The following is a 17,988-nucleotide window of genomic DNA, read 5'->3' as shown; positions in this document are numbered from 1 at the left end:
TAACTGCCATATAATTTGGTTAATAAAACTTTGTACTGTAAAGTAGAATTCCCTTCCTGAGAGTAGTTCATGAACAGCCACCAATTTTTTATAGCTACTTTATGAAAGCAGTCCAGATGCTTCTAAGTTCATACCCATTATTCCTGGCCATGCTAAATCCTCATTGTCATCCCTTTCCTTTCCAGGGGCTAAGTGGTTAAATCTGTCTAGATGTTCCAGCAAGCCAGCCAAGAGAGGGATAGCACCAGCTTCCTGCATTAATCCAGCATTTTTACTGAGGAGTAGCACTATAGAAACCACCAGCTCTGGAAGAAGAATGCCTAAAACAACAAACAAACACAGAAGAGACTCACATTTAGTTCAAGTTCTACATTCATTGCATTGCAGAAGTAAATCACCATTAATATACTCTGCCTTGGACTAGCGTTGAGTACAAAGCTCTTGCCTTCCTCATTGAATTTTCCCTCCTTCTCTCCCATTAACCAAAAAATTAAACTGACTCCTTCTTAGTCATTCAGAACTTTCAAAAAAGACTTAAAATTCCATGGAAGGGGAAGAAAAGAGGACAAGAAGTAAAAACCTACCTGTTAAATCTCCATCCACAACACAAGATACTTCTGCAAAATGCCTATGACTAGTACAAGCAATGCTGGTTGCCACAGGAAGTATATCACTAATGTGTGTGCACAATAGAGCAGTGTATTTCTTCAGTAAAGAACCAACACCTAAGAGGTCAGGACCTGTATAAAAATAAAGGAAGAGCTCAGAAAATCATCATATAGTCATATTTAAGAAAGAGACTTCAAAAGCTGACAACTCTCCTGAAATTATGCCACTGAATATTAGCACTAATTTAGGAAATCACATATTTTTTTAAATTTTTAAAAAGTTTATTATCTATCCTAAGTTTATTATCCTATTACCTAATCAGAAAAAAATCTCAGAAAAAAATGTAAACAAACTACTTTCAAACACTGTTCAGACAGCAACTAGGCTGATAAATGAGACAAGAAGATAAACTCAAATAAGAAACTGCTATCCCGTAAAAGCTATTACAGAAATACTTGGGGAGGGGTCAGAGATTATTTGCTTTTAATTTCAAAACCACAACTTACTGTATGTATTAGGGACCTGGCCAACACAATCTGCCGGGTAAAGTTTGCTAACAAGCAGACGCTGAAAACGGAGCAACAGGTCCAGAGAAGCAGATCTCTCTTTGCTGTAAAGTTCTTGGTCCATGCAGGAAGAAATGCGACGAGCAACATCTTTGAGTTTTGCTATTGTCTGTGAAGCGATGTTCCTAAGCAGTATAAAAGTATCACTTAAGGGGAGCTCACAGTGAAGACAGTCCACAGTCCATGGGTTAATTAAGCTTTTGCTACAATTTTGCATAAATATGTAAGAAACCTCTGCAAAGTTTCTATGCAGAACTTTCACTCCTTTGCATTGTAGTGCTCAAAAAGTCAATGGTTTTGTGAATACATGTTGGTTAACAGGATTTGTGAAACACCTCAAGTTTGTGCTTTTTGTCATCACTCACTACAAAACACAATTTGACAATCTTCACTGAGAGGCTGCAGTGAAAGCCATGACACTACATAGCTCAAAATAGTCTCAGTATTGACTAAATTACATGGCTGCCATCACAATTAAATGAAAAAGTACAATAAATTTCTTACTAAACTCATAATTATTTCCTGCTATACATCCTCTATGCTAAGTACCCCTTTAGCTTCTCTGGCTGATATAAAGCAGCTTTGTTTTCAGCACCCTAATTGGTCATGCACTCACAACTCTCAGTCAAGAATTTAAAAAGGAAGTTTCTTCCCCACTGACAGTCTCCTTGAGGCAATTCTAAATAGGACAAAATACTCAGTTCTGAACAAATTTGTGGTGATTCTCACACTTTGTAAGGACAGTCTTTTAAACATTTGTCCTGCACCTGGTACAAAAACTTTCAGGTATTTTTTCAAAGATGTATCAAAGTCCATAAAACCAAGGCAATCTTACTAAAATTGGGTAATTTAGTATAGAACATTGCTCCTTAGTAAACAGAGCAGAACTGCAGATAAGCTACAAGTGTTCAATATTTTGAATTCTGAGGAGCTAAAAATGCTATCAAGAGACTTTACTAACCAAAATTAAACATTATTTAGATGACTAGTTTATAGAACGTCTAAATTCATCTTCTGCACAAAAGTAAAAGACAAATTCAAAATAATTACCTTAGTAACTGCTGAATTAACTGAACTAATGGTAAACTTTGTTTTCCTGCAGATTCATAGATTCCAGTGTTAATAAGGTCTTTGTCTAATGGAGTTCTGCTCCTGTGAAGTGTTGATGCATTTGCTTCTTGTTCATCAATTTCTTTTTCTTTCTGTGCTTCTTTTTTTGCTTCAATATCCTAAAAAAGTAAATCAATTAAAAAAAACCACATGAACTTCCACTATGATTATGAAACATTTTGCTAACAAGCCTTCATGGTAATAAGATCAAGTTACTTTTACCTACAGCAAAAATGAAACAATTCCTACCAAACAAAATGAGTATTCTATATTCTGCAACAACAGTATGGGCGCACATTTTTAAAAACAATTATAATGTAAAAAGAAAGGCAAAGGGAGAGTGGTGAAGGTAAAAAAGAGTAGGGGAACTCCACAAAACTGTGGTGGACACATGCCTGTAAGCTGCTGCACAGTTCACAACTGAAGGCACATTTACTCTTGTATTTATATAAATAACATATCCAGTACCCTGCAGAAGAACCTGAACTGCAAAGCTGATGAACCATACCTGAATTTCTGCAGTAATAGCAGCGTTCAGTGCAGACTCTAAACCTCCATCAGCCATCAAACTGCCCACCAAGAGGTCAATCATAAATCTACGTCCGGGGCTGACATTCATTTCATTTCCTGAAACTAAGAATGGAAGAAGCTATCAATGAAGTCAAAATGCAAAGCCCAAATAAAAAAGCTTCAATCTGAGGACCGACCTGCACTGGGCAGGAGCGCTGAGAGCGCCCTGGCGCGCTCCTCCGCCGTGGGCAGCAGCACAGACCAGCCACTCTGCAGCACCGCCTGCGCCGCCGACTGCACCGTGTTCAGCACCCCAGCGTTGCTGGCCAATGTTACCACTGTCTGCTTCAGGCTGTTAAGCAGGATACTGCCCAAACCTAAGCCAAGGCATTCTGGATCCACCTGATGACTAATGGCAGCATGAAGCTGAAAAATAGAAGGCAAATTTTAATTAATAAGTGATATGAACTTGGTGGGGATGGCAGGAAGTCACTCCTGGCGCAAATGAGTAAATTCAGTGACCACAATACAAACTTTCACCTGCAAATCTGTAAAATTAAAGGGAAATGCGGGCTTGACTACATCCTGAATATAAACCAATATTCAAAGATTACAAATGGTAGCTATAAGTCCCAAAGATCTGAAGTAAATATAGAATAACCTAAACTGTTTCTGCGTCACTACATTTTGCTAGAAAAAACAGCACATTTTCAGAGACTGTCAGACACCAATTAAACAGGTCATTCACTTCTAAGTATGCTATTTAAAATTCATAAAAATGCTCAGAATCTCTGATTATAAAAGGTTTAATCCATTTAGATATTGTTTTTATAGTTCATTCTTAATGAAACTCAGAAGCTGTCAAGAAGAACAAAAAACAACCACTAGATGCCAAATTTCAAAGAGTAGAAAATGATAATGTAGTTATTTCACTTTTAAAAATCAATAGAAGTGTTTTGAGGCACATTAAAGGTCATAGTTTCCATCCAAGCAACTTAATGAAACCATTCTGCTCAATGACTGCTCAAAGTATAAGAAATTGAAGGTACCTGAAGCCTTAGAAGATTTAATGTTGCCACAGCCATACACTCCTTTTCCTGAGGAGGGGGCCAGTCTGAGGATCCATCCATTCCCTCAGTCACTTGTCTCAGTAACAGATCCAGCTGCTCAAATGTCATGGGGCAAACATCCACCACAAAAGGTACCCGCAAGCCTATTGACCATTCTGAACATGATGACCAAGCAAAACTCTATAAATGGAAACAATACACAAAGTTCCACAGTTAGTTATTGTCTAAATATGACACCGACTACAGATAGGAGTGTAAAGCTAAATTTGTCTTCAAACAGTAATAGATGATGTGGAAATAGTACCAGCACAACTGTCAAAGAGAATGCTCTGCTTGCATCCTTGTAAACATACATAATAAATCCATACAGATGCAAAACTCTCTTATCATATTTACCAATGTGCTGTCATACCCAGTCCAGGTACCTCACTACTTCTGTCACAGGAAACCGTCTACTGACAACTCCACAATTGCTGTATCACACAACACAAAAGAGGTAAATAGCTACTTCTCAGAACACCCAACACAGGGAAAACTAATCACCCCTTTTTGGCAGAACAACTGTGCAAAATTTGTTTTTTCCAAAGCCTTCATTTACTCAGAATAAGGAAGAATACAAAAAGTTATGCAACCACAGAAAGAAGGACCATGATTATAATACAGAACACTAACCTCAATGGGAAGTAAAACCAAAGAAATAAAATTTAAAACCTACCTGAGCAGGTCCACAAGCAATTCCAACTATGTGCTTTGTGTCTAATCCTGGGAGAGCTGCAGGCTCTGGTTTAGTGATACGCAAAGTATCAAAATGCTGACACTGATCATTGCTTCCCCAGCTGTGCACTTCGCTGTCTTCAGTCAGTGCTAAACAATGGGTAGATCCAGCTGCCACATCTATCACTTTCTTTCCTGATAAGAAAGTTAGATATGGAAAATATAAGTTAGATACAACAATCATTGACAGAAAACTGGCACATGTAAGGAAAACTATGCTAATTACAACCATGCTTAACTAGGAACATGTTATGGATGCCATGAGTCTCAATTCTGCCTCAGTAGTGGATTGAAAGAGTACAGCAAAGCATAAACCAAGACACAGATAAGTACAAAAGTTACAAGTTTCCAAAAAAATTTCTACTTTGTGTCCCTTCCACTTAGAAACTTTTTTGGTAAAGAGTTATTTAAAAATCTCCCCATCTATGTTGAGAGACTGTAAAGTTATTCGCATTTAGATCAGTCAACATATATGAGTAACAATTTAAAGGAAGGACAGAGCAATGAAAAAGGTTTCTCCCTCATCTTCACCTACAGAACCTCAGGTTTCTCCCAAATGAAGGAAGTAATTTTCTCTCCATTACAAACTAGTCAAAAGTCAAACACAACTTTAGTGACATTATTTCTTGTCTGTTATTTTCATTTATTCCATTCACCTGCCTTAATCTAAGCAAATATTATATATTTATTTGCATGACAATACAAACATGCTTGCTTTAAATAAGCATTTCTGTGAACCAAATAAAAGAAAAGCAATAAGAATAAAGAGAACACAAGACATGCAGCATTTAAAGTAGTCATAACATAGTGTCTTTAAGTCTGCTAAAATCTTGTAGGTGTAAATGCAGAAGTGATGGGAAATGCACATTATTACCTTTTTCAATGCGCCCAGCATAAAATATGACCGAGTGTATGGTGTCATCACTCAAAGCAGAACTCATTTGTGTCGGGTAAAAAGCTCCAACAACAGAAAGAGCTCTGGAATATTTCCAGCTCTGAGAATTACCTTTCAAGCGTTCCAGCAGTTTGGGATATCGAACATGCTCTTCTGTCCCATGCCCAAGTCTCTGATTGTCACCTTTCCCCCAGGTGTAGACCTGGCCATCTTTGGTTAAAGCAATAGAGAACTGACTCCCACAGCGTACTTTCACAATGTCCAGATCTTGAAGCTTTTCTATCAGCTTGGGAGTTTTGCAACCATCACTGCCTCCTCTTCCCAGTTTTCCATAGTCTCCATCACCCCAAGACCAGACCTGGCCTTTAAACCAGGAGAAAGAAAACAAAATAATTCAATTGCTTTTTTCATGTAATTAAGTAATCCATTTTAACAAATAAATTAGTCATAATCTAAGATTCTATACAAGCACAAATTTTAAATTGTATTTTAAGAAAAGCAGTTCCAAATTAATGTCTAATTGTTTGACAATAAGGAACAATATTTGAAAAATATTCATGCTGACAAAACTAAACAAAAAGATTTTCAATGAATGTTCTATATTGCGCTATCAGTGTATGAAGAGTCCTTCTTAAAAATAAATGAAGCACAGGATTTCCTGTAAATCAAGCAAGTTAAAAACTGCTTTCTTTAATTATTTATAAGAACTTACAAAATGTTTTCTACATCAAATGGCCACATTTTCTGCTAAACCTATTTTAAATTTCAGTTTATATCTTCCAAGTATTTCTCAAAATTAAATTAAATCATCATACTTATCATGTGTTTCTGAAATACACTACTAAATCTAAGTCCTGATGTAGGAACTTAGAAACAGTGAAGTCATTCTGCATCTGCAGTAAATAAAATTATGGTTCAAGACTGGTAAACCCATGCATGCCCAAACGGAAAGTCTTGTTTTATGTTCTGATGCACTTTTGTTCCCTACTTGCATAAGCAGAGCTCCTAAGGTACTCTGATAAGTAAAGGAAGCATGCAAGGCAGAGACCAGAGAGAGGAAAAAAATTGATAAAATCTGGGTTCCCATTTCCTGTATGAGCAAACATTTCAGTTTTTAAATAATGCACATCATATTAACCAGCTGTATTTCAAAGGAACAATAAGCCTCCAAGAACTATCTGCTTTCTAAGAGATGACTTTAAGGCTTGATCTCACAATGAAATGCAGGTTTTGAATCTGTCTCACCCTAGGCACCTTGGTCAAGGATGTTGGAAAGATGAACTTCCATGCAGCTTCTCTTGTACACTTTCAAAGGGTTAAGAGAGACAGCTCTCCTACTCTGAATTCTGGCTCTTGTGACAACATAAGATATTTGCACTTATATAGTAAAGAATAAAATTTAGACACATGCACATATATGTACTATACATTTACATGAAATATATATACACCATAAACTCAATATATTTACATATTCATAAGGAATGTACTGCATACCTGTGGATGGAAATACCTCTGCAACATTATATACAAAATGCATAAATGTACATATTTTTTCCCCAGAAGGAATTTCAGCTTCAAATTCTTACAGAATTCAAGCTGCTAGAAATAAGCATATCTGCAGTACAAATATCTTCAGAGTTTTTAAAAGGAAGGACAGGTAACCTTATGTAAAATTTTAAGTTTTGTTTTGCTACTAACCATTTTCAGTAACTGCAAGAGTCTGAGCATCTCCACTCCCACACGACACATCAATAACTTTGAGTCCTTTCAGCCCAGTGACCAGCATTGGGATGGTCTGATCTTCACTGGAACCTTCAAAACAAAGTGGTTCTGTGAGAAGCTAAACCCAGAAGGCCTGACAGGTTCTTTTGTTTGGTTTTTTTTTTGCTTCTTTGCTTTTGGATGATTTATGGTGTGAGAGCAGGGCAGCATTGTTTAGTTTTGTTTTCAGATTTGAGTATCATGACTAAGTTCCTGTATGGTTTCTGAGAGACACCCAACAAGGATTTAACCCATGAAATAGTCTTAGCTTAATGAGGAAAGGAACAGAGAACATTGCAGATTTTTCTTCTCCATCCAGTTGCTTATTTCCAGATAACTCAGGGAATTTAATGGGTTTGAGACAATCCCTCCCATAATTATTTCAATTCACATGAAGCCACATAATGTTCGCAAATCAGCTTTTTTTGCAACAGGCACTAAATTATTCAACAACTCATTTGAAGCTGTCAACTAACTCACCATGACCAAGCCTGCCATAGTTTCCTCGTCCCCATGTATACAGCTCTCCCTCAGCAGTAATAGCTGCACTGTAGGTGCTTCCACATGCAATATGAACAACATGTTTTCCAGCTTGCTTCCCAGATAAAGCAGATATCATCTTAGGTTCCTCCAGAGGGCTATTTAAAGAGAAGGTGACATATTTCACAAAAGGTGATTTGATGAGTAGGTGATAAAAGGTGTGACATACTTGTTAGAATTGCTGCAATTCTACCTGCAAGCCCTATTATTAGTCTGAAGTAACAAAATACAAATAGAACTACAAGCCAAAATTAAGTTCAAATTGTTCAACAATATACAAACCGCTGAAGGAATGTCTAACAACTGCAACTTCTGTTTTCAATTGAGTTCATGCAATGTTTTTTAAAAAATATTTGTCTGTTGTTAAAAATACCACCTTGAATTACTGTATCTGACCAACTAATTTCATGACACTGACAACCTTTGCACAGTCTCTCTTGCCTCAGAAGGAATTCTGCAATGGGGGAAGACACATAAAATCTCTAAAATGTATTGATGTACACCCCCTATACAACACTGTTGTAGAAGACTGCTTCTACACAAAAGCAAGACAGTAGTGTCCCAGAAAAATGAATAATGTACAACATGACTGCATAAAAAATAATGAGCCTGCTCCAACATGTGAGTGAACATTTCAGAGAAAATGTGCTCTGGATTCATAAAACCATTAATAAAAGGCCTGATAACAGTGCTCACTACTACACCCTCCACCTACAAGTACTTCAGAAAGTAGTATCAATAGAGAGCTAGGAATATTCCAGACAGAAAAAACATGCAGGGAGAAAGCAACTTTTGTTCAGTAACAGAGTCAAATGTCAAATGCTGAGCATTGCTTATATACACAACAAAATAATTTTTACTATGAATTCAGAAAACTTGCAAATAAATGTTATGATTATTTTTAATACGTACACTGTATCCCCATGACCTAGTCTTCCACCATCTCCACAACCCCAAGAGAAAACTTCACCATTTGCTGACAAAGCCAGATAGTGATGCCCATCTGAATGTGCTGCTATCTTCACAATATTTCTGGAAGCTAGACTCTGCACCAGCTGTGGTCCCTGTAAATCAAGCAAAAGCAATATGCTTACAAAATCTGCTGACATTTGCCATCACATAACTAGGTACAGTTTTCCTGTTTGCAGTTTTATCAAAACTTTGCTCTCAAATTAATGAGGTGAAAGCATGAAGAAAAAAAATGGTCAAATATAACAAAAGCAATGCTTTGAAGTTATTTGTTCCCATTCTTACAGGTCTTCAGTACATATGAAAATGGTGTTTCTCTTAACATTCCAGGCTATCTTAGGCTCCTATTTACAGTGCATTTTTGTTTGAGAAACTACACAGCTTGAAGACAGTTACATCACTAAAGTAAAATCCATTTCATATCTTGCAATTTCTGAAGTTACCAAGGCCAGCATACCAATAAAAGCAATTATCATAGCACCCATAACCTCTAGCATGATCGGAATTATAGAATCCATATGCTTTTCATCAAATCAACCCAAGAGACAAACTCCACTATTTCTGAAAGTTCAAATATATACAGAAAATTACATACAGAAAGCTCACAAAAAATCAGCATGTCTCCATCTACTTTCCTAAGAAATTGTAAATATTCAGAAGAGGAAACTTATGAAGTAATACAGAACAAATTTTTTTAAAACATGTAAAAACTCTCACCAGAGTATCGCTGTTATATGCTTGTGTATAAACTCTTCCATTTCTAGATAATATCAGAAAACGTTTCTCTGCACAAGCAACCTGTACAACACCAAGGTTGGCCAGTCCTTCACACTGGATTGGACCACTCACATTAGCATAGTATTTCCAACCTATTAATCCCCAAGCAATGACCTCTTGCAGTGATCCCTATGAAATAAGAAATTCTGTAAGTATTAAATTTTGAAATACACAGCTTAATAAAATCCACAGAGCAAATTACTTTTTAAAACTTTATATGCCAAATATGTTCAAATCTGAAACCGTCATTCCTTCCAATAGTCAATAAAACCTACCTAATTAGAAGATACCAAAAATAAAGACTTGCATGCATCATATTCAGTTCAGTGTGGTACTAAATGAGCAATAAGTGTCTACAGTAAGAGACTCAGATTTTTCAGGTTGGAAAGTTTGGCATTTACTTTTCTCTTTCTTTTATTTTTTTTAGTAAGTTAGATTCCCAACATTTATCAAGTCTGCTTTTGAGAATTTACTCTGAGAAACACAAGAAACAGCTCAAAATATGGCAGAATTCACTGTGGTAAGTGTGGTAAGAAAGAATGGTTCATAAACCATAAAATTGCACTCCAAGGCTCACTGAAAAAGGGCTGATGTAATATAAGTTACCTAAGTAAGACAAATTTCGGAACTCAAGGTTATGTTGTGAAAATCAGAAAGGAATTTGAAGAATCTTAGGAGCTGTTTTCCTTGCATTCAGAAACTCAGATGCTTTCAGGGAAAAGCATCTTACTGTATTCAATATTGCAAACAATTACCTTATGAGATGTAGGAGAGCTACACTGTGGAGGCATACATGGGGTGGCAAGGCGGTCTAAATGGGCCATGATCACCACAGCTGTTTGTCTCAGGTCAATTGCCAGTTCATTGTCCTGTGGCAAAGTCAGATACCTCAGAAAACTTTCATTTGGACTTAGAGGGTAAGTAAGGAGCTGGAAAAGAGAAAACAGCAGTCAGAAAAAGATTCAAGGTATATCTATGAGACTACACAATAACATTTAGATAAGATGACTATCTGCACAAGTATAAGAAAAAAGAAACTCTGCACAACCTTTTTTCACATTAGAGAAAAATTTGAAACATGAATGTTGACAAAATAGTCAGATTGTGTATATAATAGAAAGTTACAAGGATAATGTGATGGGAATGTGCCCTTTTTGTTCACTAAAAACAGGAGAGAGCATAGGGTTGTGATGGGAATGTGACCTTCTTGCTCACTAAAAACAGGAGGAAACATAGTGTAAACAAGTAACCGCCAACTAGCATGCGATAACATATGAGACTAAACATTGCTGAGCTAATCAACTACGAGTTGTTCCAAGTCCCAGGTTCCCAGAAGGGGGGGCACCGAGGAAGAGTACCAGAGGCCTTCATCGACGACCACCAGGAGGCAGAAGGAGACCCTCTAACAACCGGGCGGACATGCGCGGAGAAGCACCGGAAATGTGACGGGGCTAGAAAGCGGGAGGGTACAAAAAGGGGAAACGGAACAACTTTCGGCGCGGCAGTTGGTGGAGCGAGGACTCCCCTGCCGCCCAGCGCTGCAATTTGCTTTCTCTTTTCTGTATTAATAAATTGGCTATATAATTGACCCGACTGGCCCATTGCGCTCATTTATAACAGATAATAAAGGTTTTATCAATCTCAGTAATATTTACAAAGAGTCATAATTCAATTGATTTTAAACACAAAGAACAATCCAAATATGCAGAAAAGTTACTTAGCCACAGCTAAGTTCTTTATCACATCAGCATTAACTACTAAACACGCTGCTTACCTCTAATCATGCTGTGACATTCTTCCCACTACCTCAAAAAACTCAAATGTTCATATGAAAACCAAACGACCATGGTGTATATACACCCTACATGGAAAACACTGCCAACAACTTTGTTTGGATAATTTTATGACTATTTTAGCTAGGCAAAAGAAATTTCATTCCAACATAATGCCCCTTTTAAATAACCCAAGAATAAGTACCTGAATCTCTTCCTCAGTATTGGGCATGTCTTTATTACATATTATACTCTGAAACCTTTGTAGCAAAGGTAGAAGGGGCGCACTTGTTCCCTGTGCAGATCGCTCATTATCCGTTTCCCTCGTTCCGTTATCCCAAAGCTGAAGCAGCAACATAACTGCAGACAACATTTGGCTGAAAGAGAATCAACATTTTCTATTAATAAGCATTCCTAAAATCATTGGGTGAGGGTATCCATACAATTCAATCTCTACATTTTGAAGTTCAGCAAAATTGGATGCCAGGGTTTTCTGTGTTATCAAAATATAAAAGATGGATTTTGCAGGCTAGTTAGTATTAGGTCTCAATCACCACTGACTTAGTGAAATGGTGCATATGCTTTGAACCACAGTTATTACATTAAACCCAAATTCATCAAAAACTGAAGACTGTCAGCCCATTCCAACAGTGATGGTTAAAAGTCAGAGTGCCCATGCTTCTCACCTTAGTGTACCCCTCTGCACTGCCAGTTCAAGCAATATGGCAAGTGCCAAGTGCTGGTCTTGCAAAGGAATGTTTCCTGGCCCCTTGGTACTGGGAGCTCCATGCACATCTCTATTGAAAAGTCAAACAATATACATTAACTAAGAGCACATCACACACAATTGCTTACCAAAAGCATCTACAGCACCCCACTAAACTTACAGAAAAATATCAAAGGGCTGATGAAAGCGCTGAGAAGAAAAGCTCACACGTTCCAAACTAGATCAAATTTTAGAGGGACAGCTAGGCTTTAAAAACACCTTAAGCTTCACTATCTATCTACAGTTCTATTAAACAGCTAAGAACATGAAAAACATTTTTCACAGGTGAAATTAGAATATGTTTTATGATATTCACCTTAAAGAAATAGTTCCAGTACTGAAAAGACATTTCTAGTAACTACTGTAAAAAGGTAACAACTTGAAGCCTACTTAAATAACAGGGAAAAGAAGGGGACTGTTCCAAGTCCAATATGTGGATAACTTCCCTCATGCACAAATATCTGTATTATCTTACTCTCCTTGAAGGGCACACACATAGTATTACCAAAGCATTCTTCTGCAGATATATTTACATTAGTAAAACACAATTGTTTTGCTAAGTTTTCATGCAGTGATTCAGAATATTCCAGTTCAGATTTTTCTTAAGCAGCTAAATCATTACATCATATTTAAAGATCATTTCAATAGTTCATTAATTTTTTGCTTGTTTGTATAACTACACTGCAAGAGGAAGGAAACCTTTCAAATTTTCTATAAATCACTATGTTTTTACCCCCAGTTTCTGAGAGATGCAAGCTTGCCATTTAACAGCTCAGAAAAAGGAACTTACCCAGTCACAACAGACCTTAGGAATTTAGTAGCTCTTTCTACCACTTCCAGCCACACAGAAGACACAGTCCCTTCATCAAAAAGGGATGCCTCTGGTAGAGCTCGCAGTGCATCAAGTGATTCCTGTAGCAATTCACTGCACAAGTCTGCATCTTCACCTAAAGAACACAGCAAGAGCAGTTAGATTCCCACATTACAGAAGTTAGAGAAATGGTTGTAGACAATATTTTGTGGAGCTTTTTTTCAACACAAGATACAAGTCGCTTCCTACGGACAAAGTTCTCAATTTTCACATGAACATTTGATGACAAGATACTGAAGAAATCTTCACCAAAAAAAAAAGGTGGAAACCCAAACTAGCTGATTTCACTATGCAGCCACTGAGAAAAGAGGAGAACTAGAGCTGGCTGGAGTAAGCCCACACCTGCCATCTGACCAAATGGTGCAGACTGAGACAGGCAGGTTTAGTGGCACAGGTGACAATTCTGCCAACCTCTGCAATTTGACAATTGCTGACAAGTACACAAACTAAACACAAGCTTCACATTCAAAGCTTTTTCTAAGCTGCTGCTATCATGTAATAATAGTGGGTTGACCTTGTCTGAAGAATAAAACTAACTTTTCTGAAATCTAGCATTAAAAATACATGCTTTTCATGAAATCCAAACTTACCTTCCTCAGTATAAAATATCCCAGAAAAACCCAAGATTGATATTGGCTTGGGTGGCTTTGATCAACAACAACATTGTTGGGCATAGTATCACATAAGTGCAATTATGAAAATCCATTATTGACAAATTCATAGTTCTATGCCAATATTTAACACAGATACACACACTTTAGTGAGTCACATGGCTTCAAATTAAATATCTATGCAATATGCTCAAGAGCAGACCTACCTGATCTCCAGGCTCTACGAAGGAAAGCAAATGCAAACGAAAGTGCTGCTCGGGATCCAACACGTGCAAGTCCTTCCACACCTTTGCCTACAGGTCTTGAGCTAAATAATATTGTGTATGAATAGTTTCAGTAAATTTGTATTACAATAATATATATTTATGTTATGATTATTCTTTATGACATATATTTGATTAATTTACAATTTAGCCATATGCATGCATATACAATTACACTTTTTTTATTTGTAAAGAATCATAGCTGTGCCTTGAGAAACAAGGTGAACAACATCAAAATGTCAGCAACCAAAGTTCAACTTCAAGCATTTCAAAGAAACAATTCAATGTCCGATATTAAAAAGCTTCACAGAGAAAAATATAAACCAGATCAGCATAATGGACTGCCACCAAAAAATGCCCAGTTACTCAAAGTGAAATTATGATGCTTTACTCAAAATACACAAACATGTACTAATTATTTACTGGGGAAGTCTATATTTTTGGTGAGTTTGGACTTCATAAACTAAGCTTGCAGACTTTTTAAAATTAATTTTTAGTTATTGATGATTATTTCCATCCATTTTGTCACTACTTTATCATCTCTCTAGTCAAGTCTCAATGCTAAAAATCACTCTTTGAAGTTTCTGTACTTGTGTGTGCAAGCATGAGAGATAGCTTCAACTTTTTGTAATATTCACTGAACTCCCATTCACTTCTGTCAACTTCTCTTCTCACACAGACAATCAAATGCATTTAAGTAAGCTTCCCTTTGTGCTCAGCAACAAGAGATTCCCTACCACTTCCAACACTTAACCACCACGTCTAGTTTGTTTTGTTGTGAGATCACGACAAAAGTGAACAGCTTAGGACTTTTTCAATAAATTACACTTGCATTTTTAGCTATCTGATAACTTAAACAGTATCAGTGCTCTTTTTAATCAGAGCTGAAAAAAGATTTCAAGGGAACAGTCTATTCAAAGATATCCTTATCAGAACTCCAATTCCACAATAACTAGTGGTGATATCTACTTATAGTCTCCTTTCATATCTGAATCTAGAGACAATCTAACAAAAATTTCCCTAGACAAAGTGTCAGACAGCTACTGAACACTTTATTTAATGCCTTATCTGATAGATTTTTCTATTTTTAGGTCTAGACAGCTATCCAGACATGAAAAGTAATCAGATGATTCCTTACTCAGTTACTTCTCTTTGAAGAGTTGCATATAAAATGCATAATCACATCACTTCTCACTCAAACTAAGGAAAACTATGTTCAGCCTTTTTTGTATTTGTATTAAATAGCAGAATATAAAATGCACAATTACATCATTTTTCACCCAAGCTAAGGTTCTATGTGCTGCTTTTATGTATTTGTATTTTTTAATTTATGTGAGCTGAGCAACTACTGACAAAAAAAATTGTTATTCAAATGATGTCATTTCCCTTAGCACCATTTCTGAAACAGGCTTCTCCATACTTTCTAGTTGAGCAGAACAAAAGAAATACTTCAATAAATGTATACTTACAGCTCAAAGTTTAATATCTACAGCAATGTACTACAATAAAAACCTACTAGTACAAACAGAGGCACTATAAGAAAGCACCAGACAAGAAGGAGGACTGATGGCAGGTAACACCACTTAATATGGTAAAGCCATCTTAAGAAATAAGTTTCTTTACCATTAATGTTTCACAAGGAGGAATAAATCACATTAAGCCCCCACAGACAGGTTGATAACATTTCTATGGCTTTTCTAATGGATTAACTTGTTCATGCAGGTGTTATTACCTTTTCTTATCCACAGCAGGTAGAGGAACACTACTGCTTTTCCATTTTACTTTGATGTTCTCCTGAAGAACTGCTCTGTTCAGAGCAATGAAATATCGTTCCAGGATGACCAGCCTCTGCTTTAGCCTCATAGCTGAGAGAGCTGTCGTTGCAGTTTGTGTGGCCAGAGTTTGCTGTTCCTTTACTAGTACCTGGAGGCATTCCTTCAGTTCATTCACATCTGAGAATCAAGAGAGAGATGCCATTTTATGAACCTTCATCTTTGTTATATACAGTATCAAGAAAAATAAAGACAAATTGAAAACTAAAAATTGACCAGAAGTCTGAACTCAGTGGAACTCCCCATTTCTACATTTAATGCACACGATATGACATAAATAAAACAGGTGTTTAAACACAGGTTATCATCAGAACTGGTTTTGTCTAAACATATCTAAACCTTCATATTTCATGTCTGAAATTAAAACATCAGGAAATGTTTTATGCTTTTCAAAAAAACAAGTTAGACAACAACTTCTTATCATTATCCAACCTCAGAGTCAGACTTCTCTTAAGCTCAGGCAAGCCCCTTGCAAGTCCCCACAAGAATATGCTGTCATTTTACACTGATACATATCATCTAAAGCTTCTCAGAAGTTATAAAACTACTCAGAAGCTCTAGGATCATTGCTAAGACTTGTTATGCTTCTGAAACAACTCATAAATTTAAGATGCTTTCAAGTACTATTAGCAAATAAAAGATCTCACTTATGTACCCATGCTAGAATATTAATTCTTCCTTCTCTTCACCACAGCAAGTATGCAACAGCCCAAAGTCCTATTCATCTAATAACTGATGGCAACAAGTACAGTGTCAAAAACAACAACAAAAAAACTCTAAAATAAAAATTTGGAAACTGTATTTTTATATACTCTGTTATGGCAACAAGTACAGTGTCAAAAACAACAACAACAACAAAAAAAACCTCTAAAATAAAAATTTGGAAACTATATTTTTATATACTCTGTAGCTTTAAATCCTAAGACAAATATCAACAATGTACATTCCTAAAGGGGTTCTTTTCTGTCCCTTCATTAACAGTCTGATCACTGAGCCACCCCACTCTGCTTTGCACTGCATTACTATACTTGTCCCTAAGCCAACCACATTTGTTGCCTGGCAGCTACACAGAAGTGTCTTTGTTTTAAATGACACCTGACTAAGGGTATGAAAAAAAAAACCACCTATGTCTGTATATATGTAACAACGGCTTATGAGAAGATGGACACATTTCAAAATAATTATAAAAAAACAAATAATCCCAAAACCATATAAAATCAGTATGTTTTTTAGAACAAATGTCTCATAACTATAGAAATTTAGACACTTTTATGGTAGCCTCTATGGTTAAAGGTTTTAATCTAAGGAGGTATAAAACTTCTTTTGCAACTGCAGCTGTAAAAAGTATTTCAAAGTTTTGTCCCCCATCTTTGTGTACCCAGGAAAGAATTCAAGCAACCCTCTCTGCCACTGGATCACATTGCACAGTCAATTATGGTTTGCTGTCAGCCAGCATCCCAGCCTGTTTTCAACATTGCTACTCACCTTTCACTATTTCATAATGTGTTAGATTCCTTCCCCTAGGCAATTCCCACCTCTCCACCTGACTATGAGGGACTTATTTTTTTCAACAGGAAAGAACAGATTAAAAAATATTCCTTGCAGTCCAGACCTCACAGATAAAAGTGACAGCAACAATTATACATCCTGACTCAAACAACAAGAAATATGACAAAACCAAGAAGAAATTTGACAAAAAGCCACACCATGCTTAATTTTAGCTCTACAAAATTTGCCGAACTACTGTGTAGCACAGATCAAAAACACACACACAAAAAACCTCACAGTGTACCACAACAGAACATAGTCAATACTGACACCCCACTTCCATGATCCCTCTAGGCAAGCCATTCAAAGACATAAAAGTCAGGACTTTTTTCCTCCCTTCCTGAGCACTGAAGTCCTATCACCCTCTAAAATACCACCAGGCTATAACACAAAAGTAGAAAACGACCATGCTCTCCTCTTCACAAAGAGACTTGGCTAATCACTATTTGTTTTGACAAATAATTTTATCCTGCAGATTCAATTCCCAAATTATGGTCTTGTGTCTATAGGAAAAGCAAAGAAATAGTCAAGAAAAAAGAAGGCACTTTAACAGTGGTGTTTGGGGAAAAGACTATGTTTGTTGCTACAGAAAACAAGCACTGGTTGATAGATTCAGCAGTCTGTCAAGTAATACAGAGATACAGCATTTGTCCTTCTTTCCTGCCTGGCAAGTTACCTAATTGTGGAAACTCTCTAAAATTGCTTCCGAGAGTTGAAGACTTAGGTAAAAAAGCCCTCTGT

General features: G+C 36.6%; 1 protein-coding gene across 4 annotated transcripts in view; it reads right to left on the bottom strand.

Annotated features, from left to right (window-relative positions):
• The window catches only part of HERC2 (HECT and RLD domain containing E3 ubiquitin protein ligase 2), a 103,892-nt gene that overhangs the window by 60,534 nt on the left and 25,370 nt on the right, over positions 1 to 17,988 (bottom strand). For 2 of the 4 annotated variants that reach the window (XR_005629435.1, XM_039725736.1), the window contains exons 5-23: positions 15,600 to 15,819; positions 13,811 to 13,911; positions 12,913 to 13,069; positions 12,043 to 12,153; positions 11,562 to 11,733; positions 10,340 to 10,513; positions 9,525 to 9,713; positions 8,751 to 8,902; positions 7,779 to 7,936; positions 7,236 to 7,349; positions 5,646 to 5,897; positions 4,581 to 4,774; positions 3,845 to 4,045; positions 2,993 to 3,221; positions 2,794 to 2,918; positions 2,226 to 2,404; positions 1,116 to 1,300; positions 585 to 740; positions 135 to 320 (exon numbers count right to left, since the gene is read on the bottom strand). Coding sequence is in view for 3 of the 4 variants with exons in the window: in XM_039725736.1 (XP_039581670.1) it covers positions 135 to 320; positions 585 to 740; positions 1,116 to 1,300; positions 2,226 to 2,404; positions 2,794 to 2,918; positions 2,993 to 3,221; positions 3,845 to 4,045; positions 4,581 to 4,774; positions 5,646 to 5,897; positions 7,236 to 7,349; positions 7,779 to 7,936; positions 8,751 to 8,902; positions 9,525 to 9,713; positions 10,340 to 10,513; positions 11,562 to 11,733; positions 12,043 to 12,153; positions 12,913 to 13,069; positions 13,811 to 13,911; positions 15,600 to 15,819 (3,255 nt within the window). In the remaining variant the exon portion in view is untranslated. The remainder of the gene's footprint in view (positions 1 to 134; positions 321 to 584; positions 741 to 1,115; positions 1,301 to 2,225; positions 2,405 to 2,793; positions 2,919 to 2,992; positions 3,222 to 3,844; positions 4,046 to 4,580; positions 4,775 to 5,645; positions 5,898 to 7,235; positions 7,350 to 7,778; positions 7,937 to 8,750; positions 8,903 to 9,524; positions 9,714 to 10,339; positions 10,514 to 11,561; positions 11,734 to 12,042; positions 12,154 to 12,912; positions 13,070 to 13,810; positions 13,912 to 15,599; positions 15,820 to 17,988) is intronic. The other 2 variants (XM_039725737.1, XM_039725738.1) reach the window with 2 other exon arrangements.

The sequence above is a fragment of the Passer montanus genome, unplaced genomic scaffold (assembly GCF_014805655.1).
Source record: "Passer montanus isolate IOZ18808 unplaced genomic scaffold, ASM1480565v1 scaffold56, whole genome shotgun sequence".
In the NCBI taxonomy this organism is placed as follows: Eukaryota; Metazoa; Chordata; class Aves; order Passeriformes; family Passeridae; genus Passer; species Passer montanus.
This window is presented reverse-complemented; position numbering and strand designations above follow the sequence as displayed.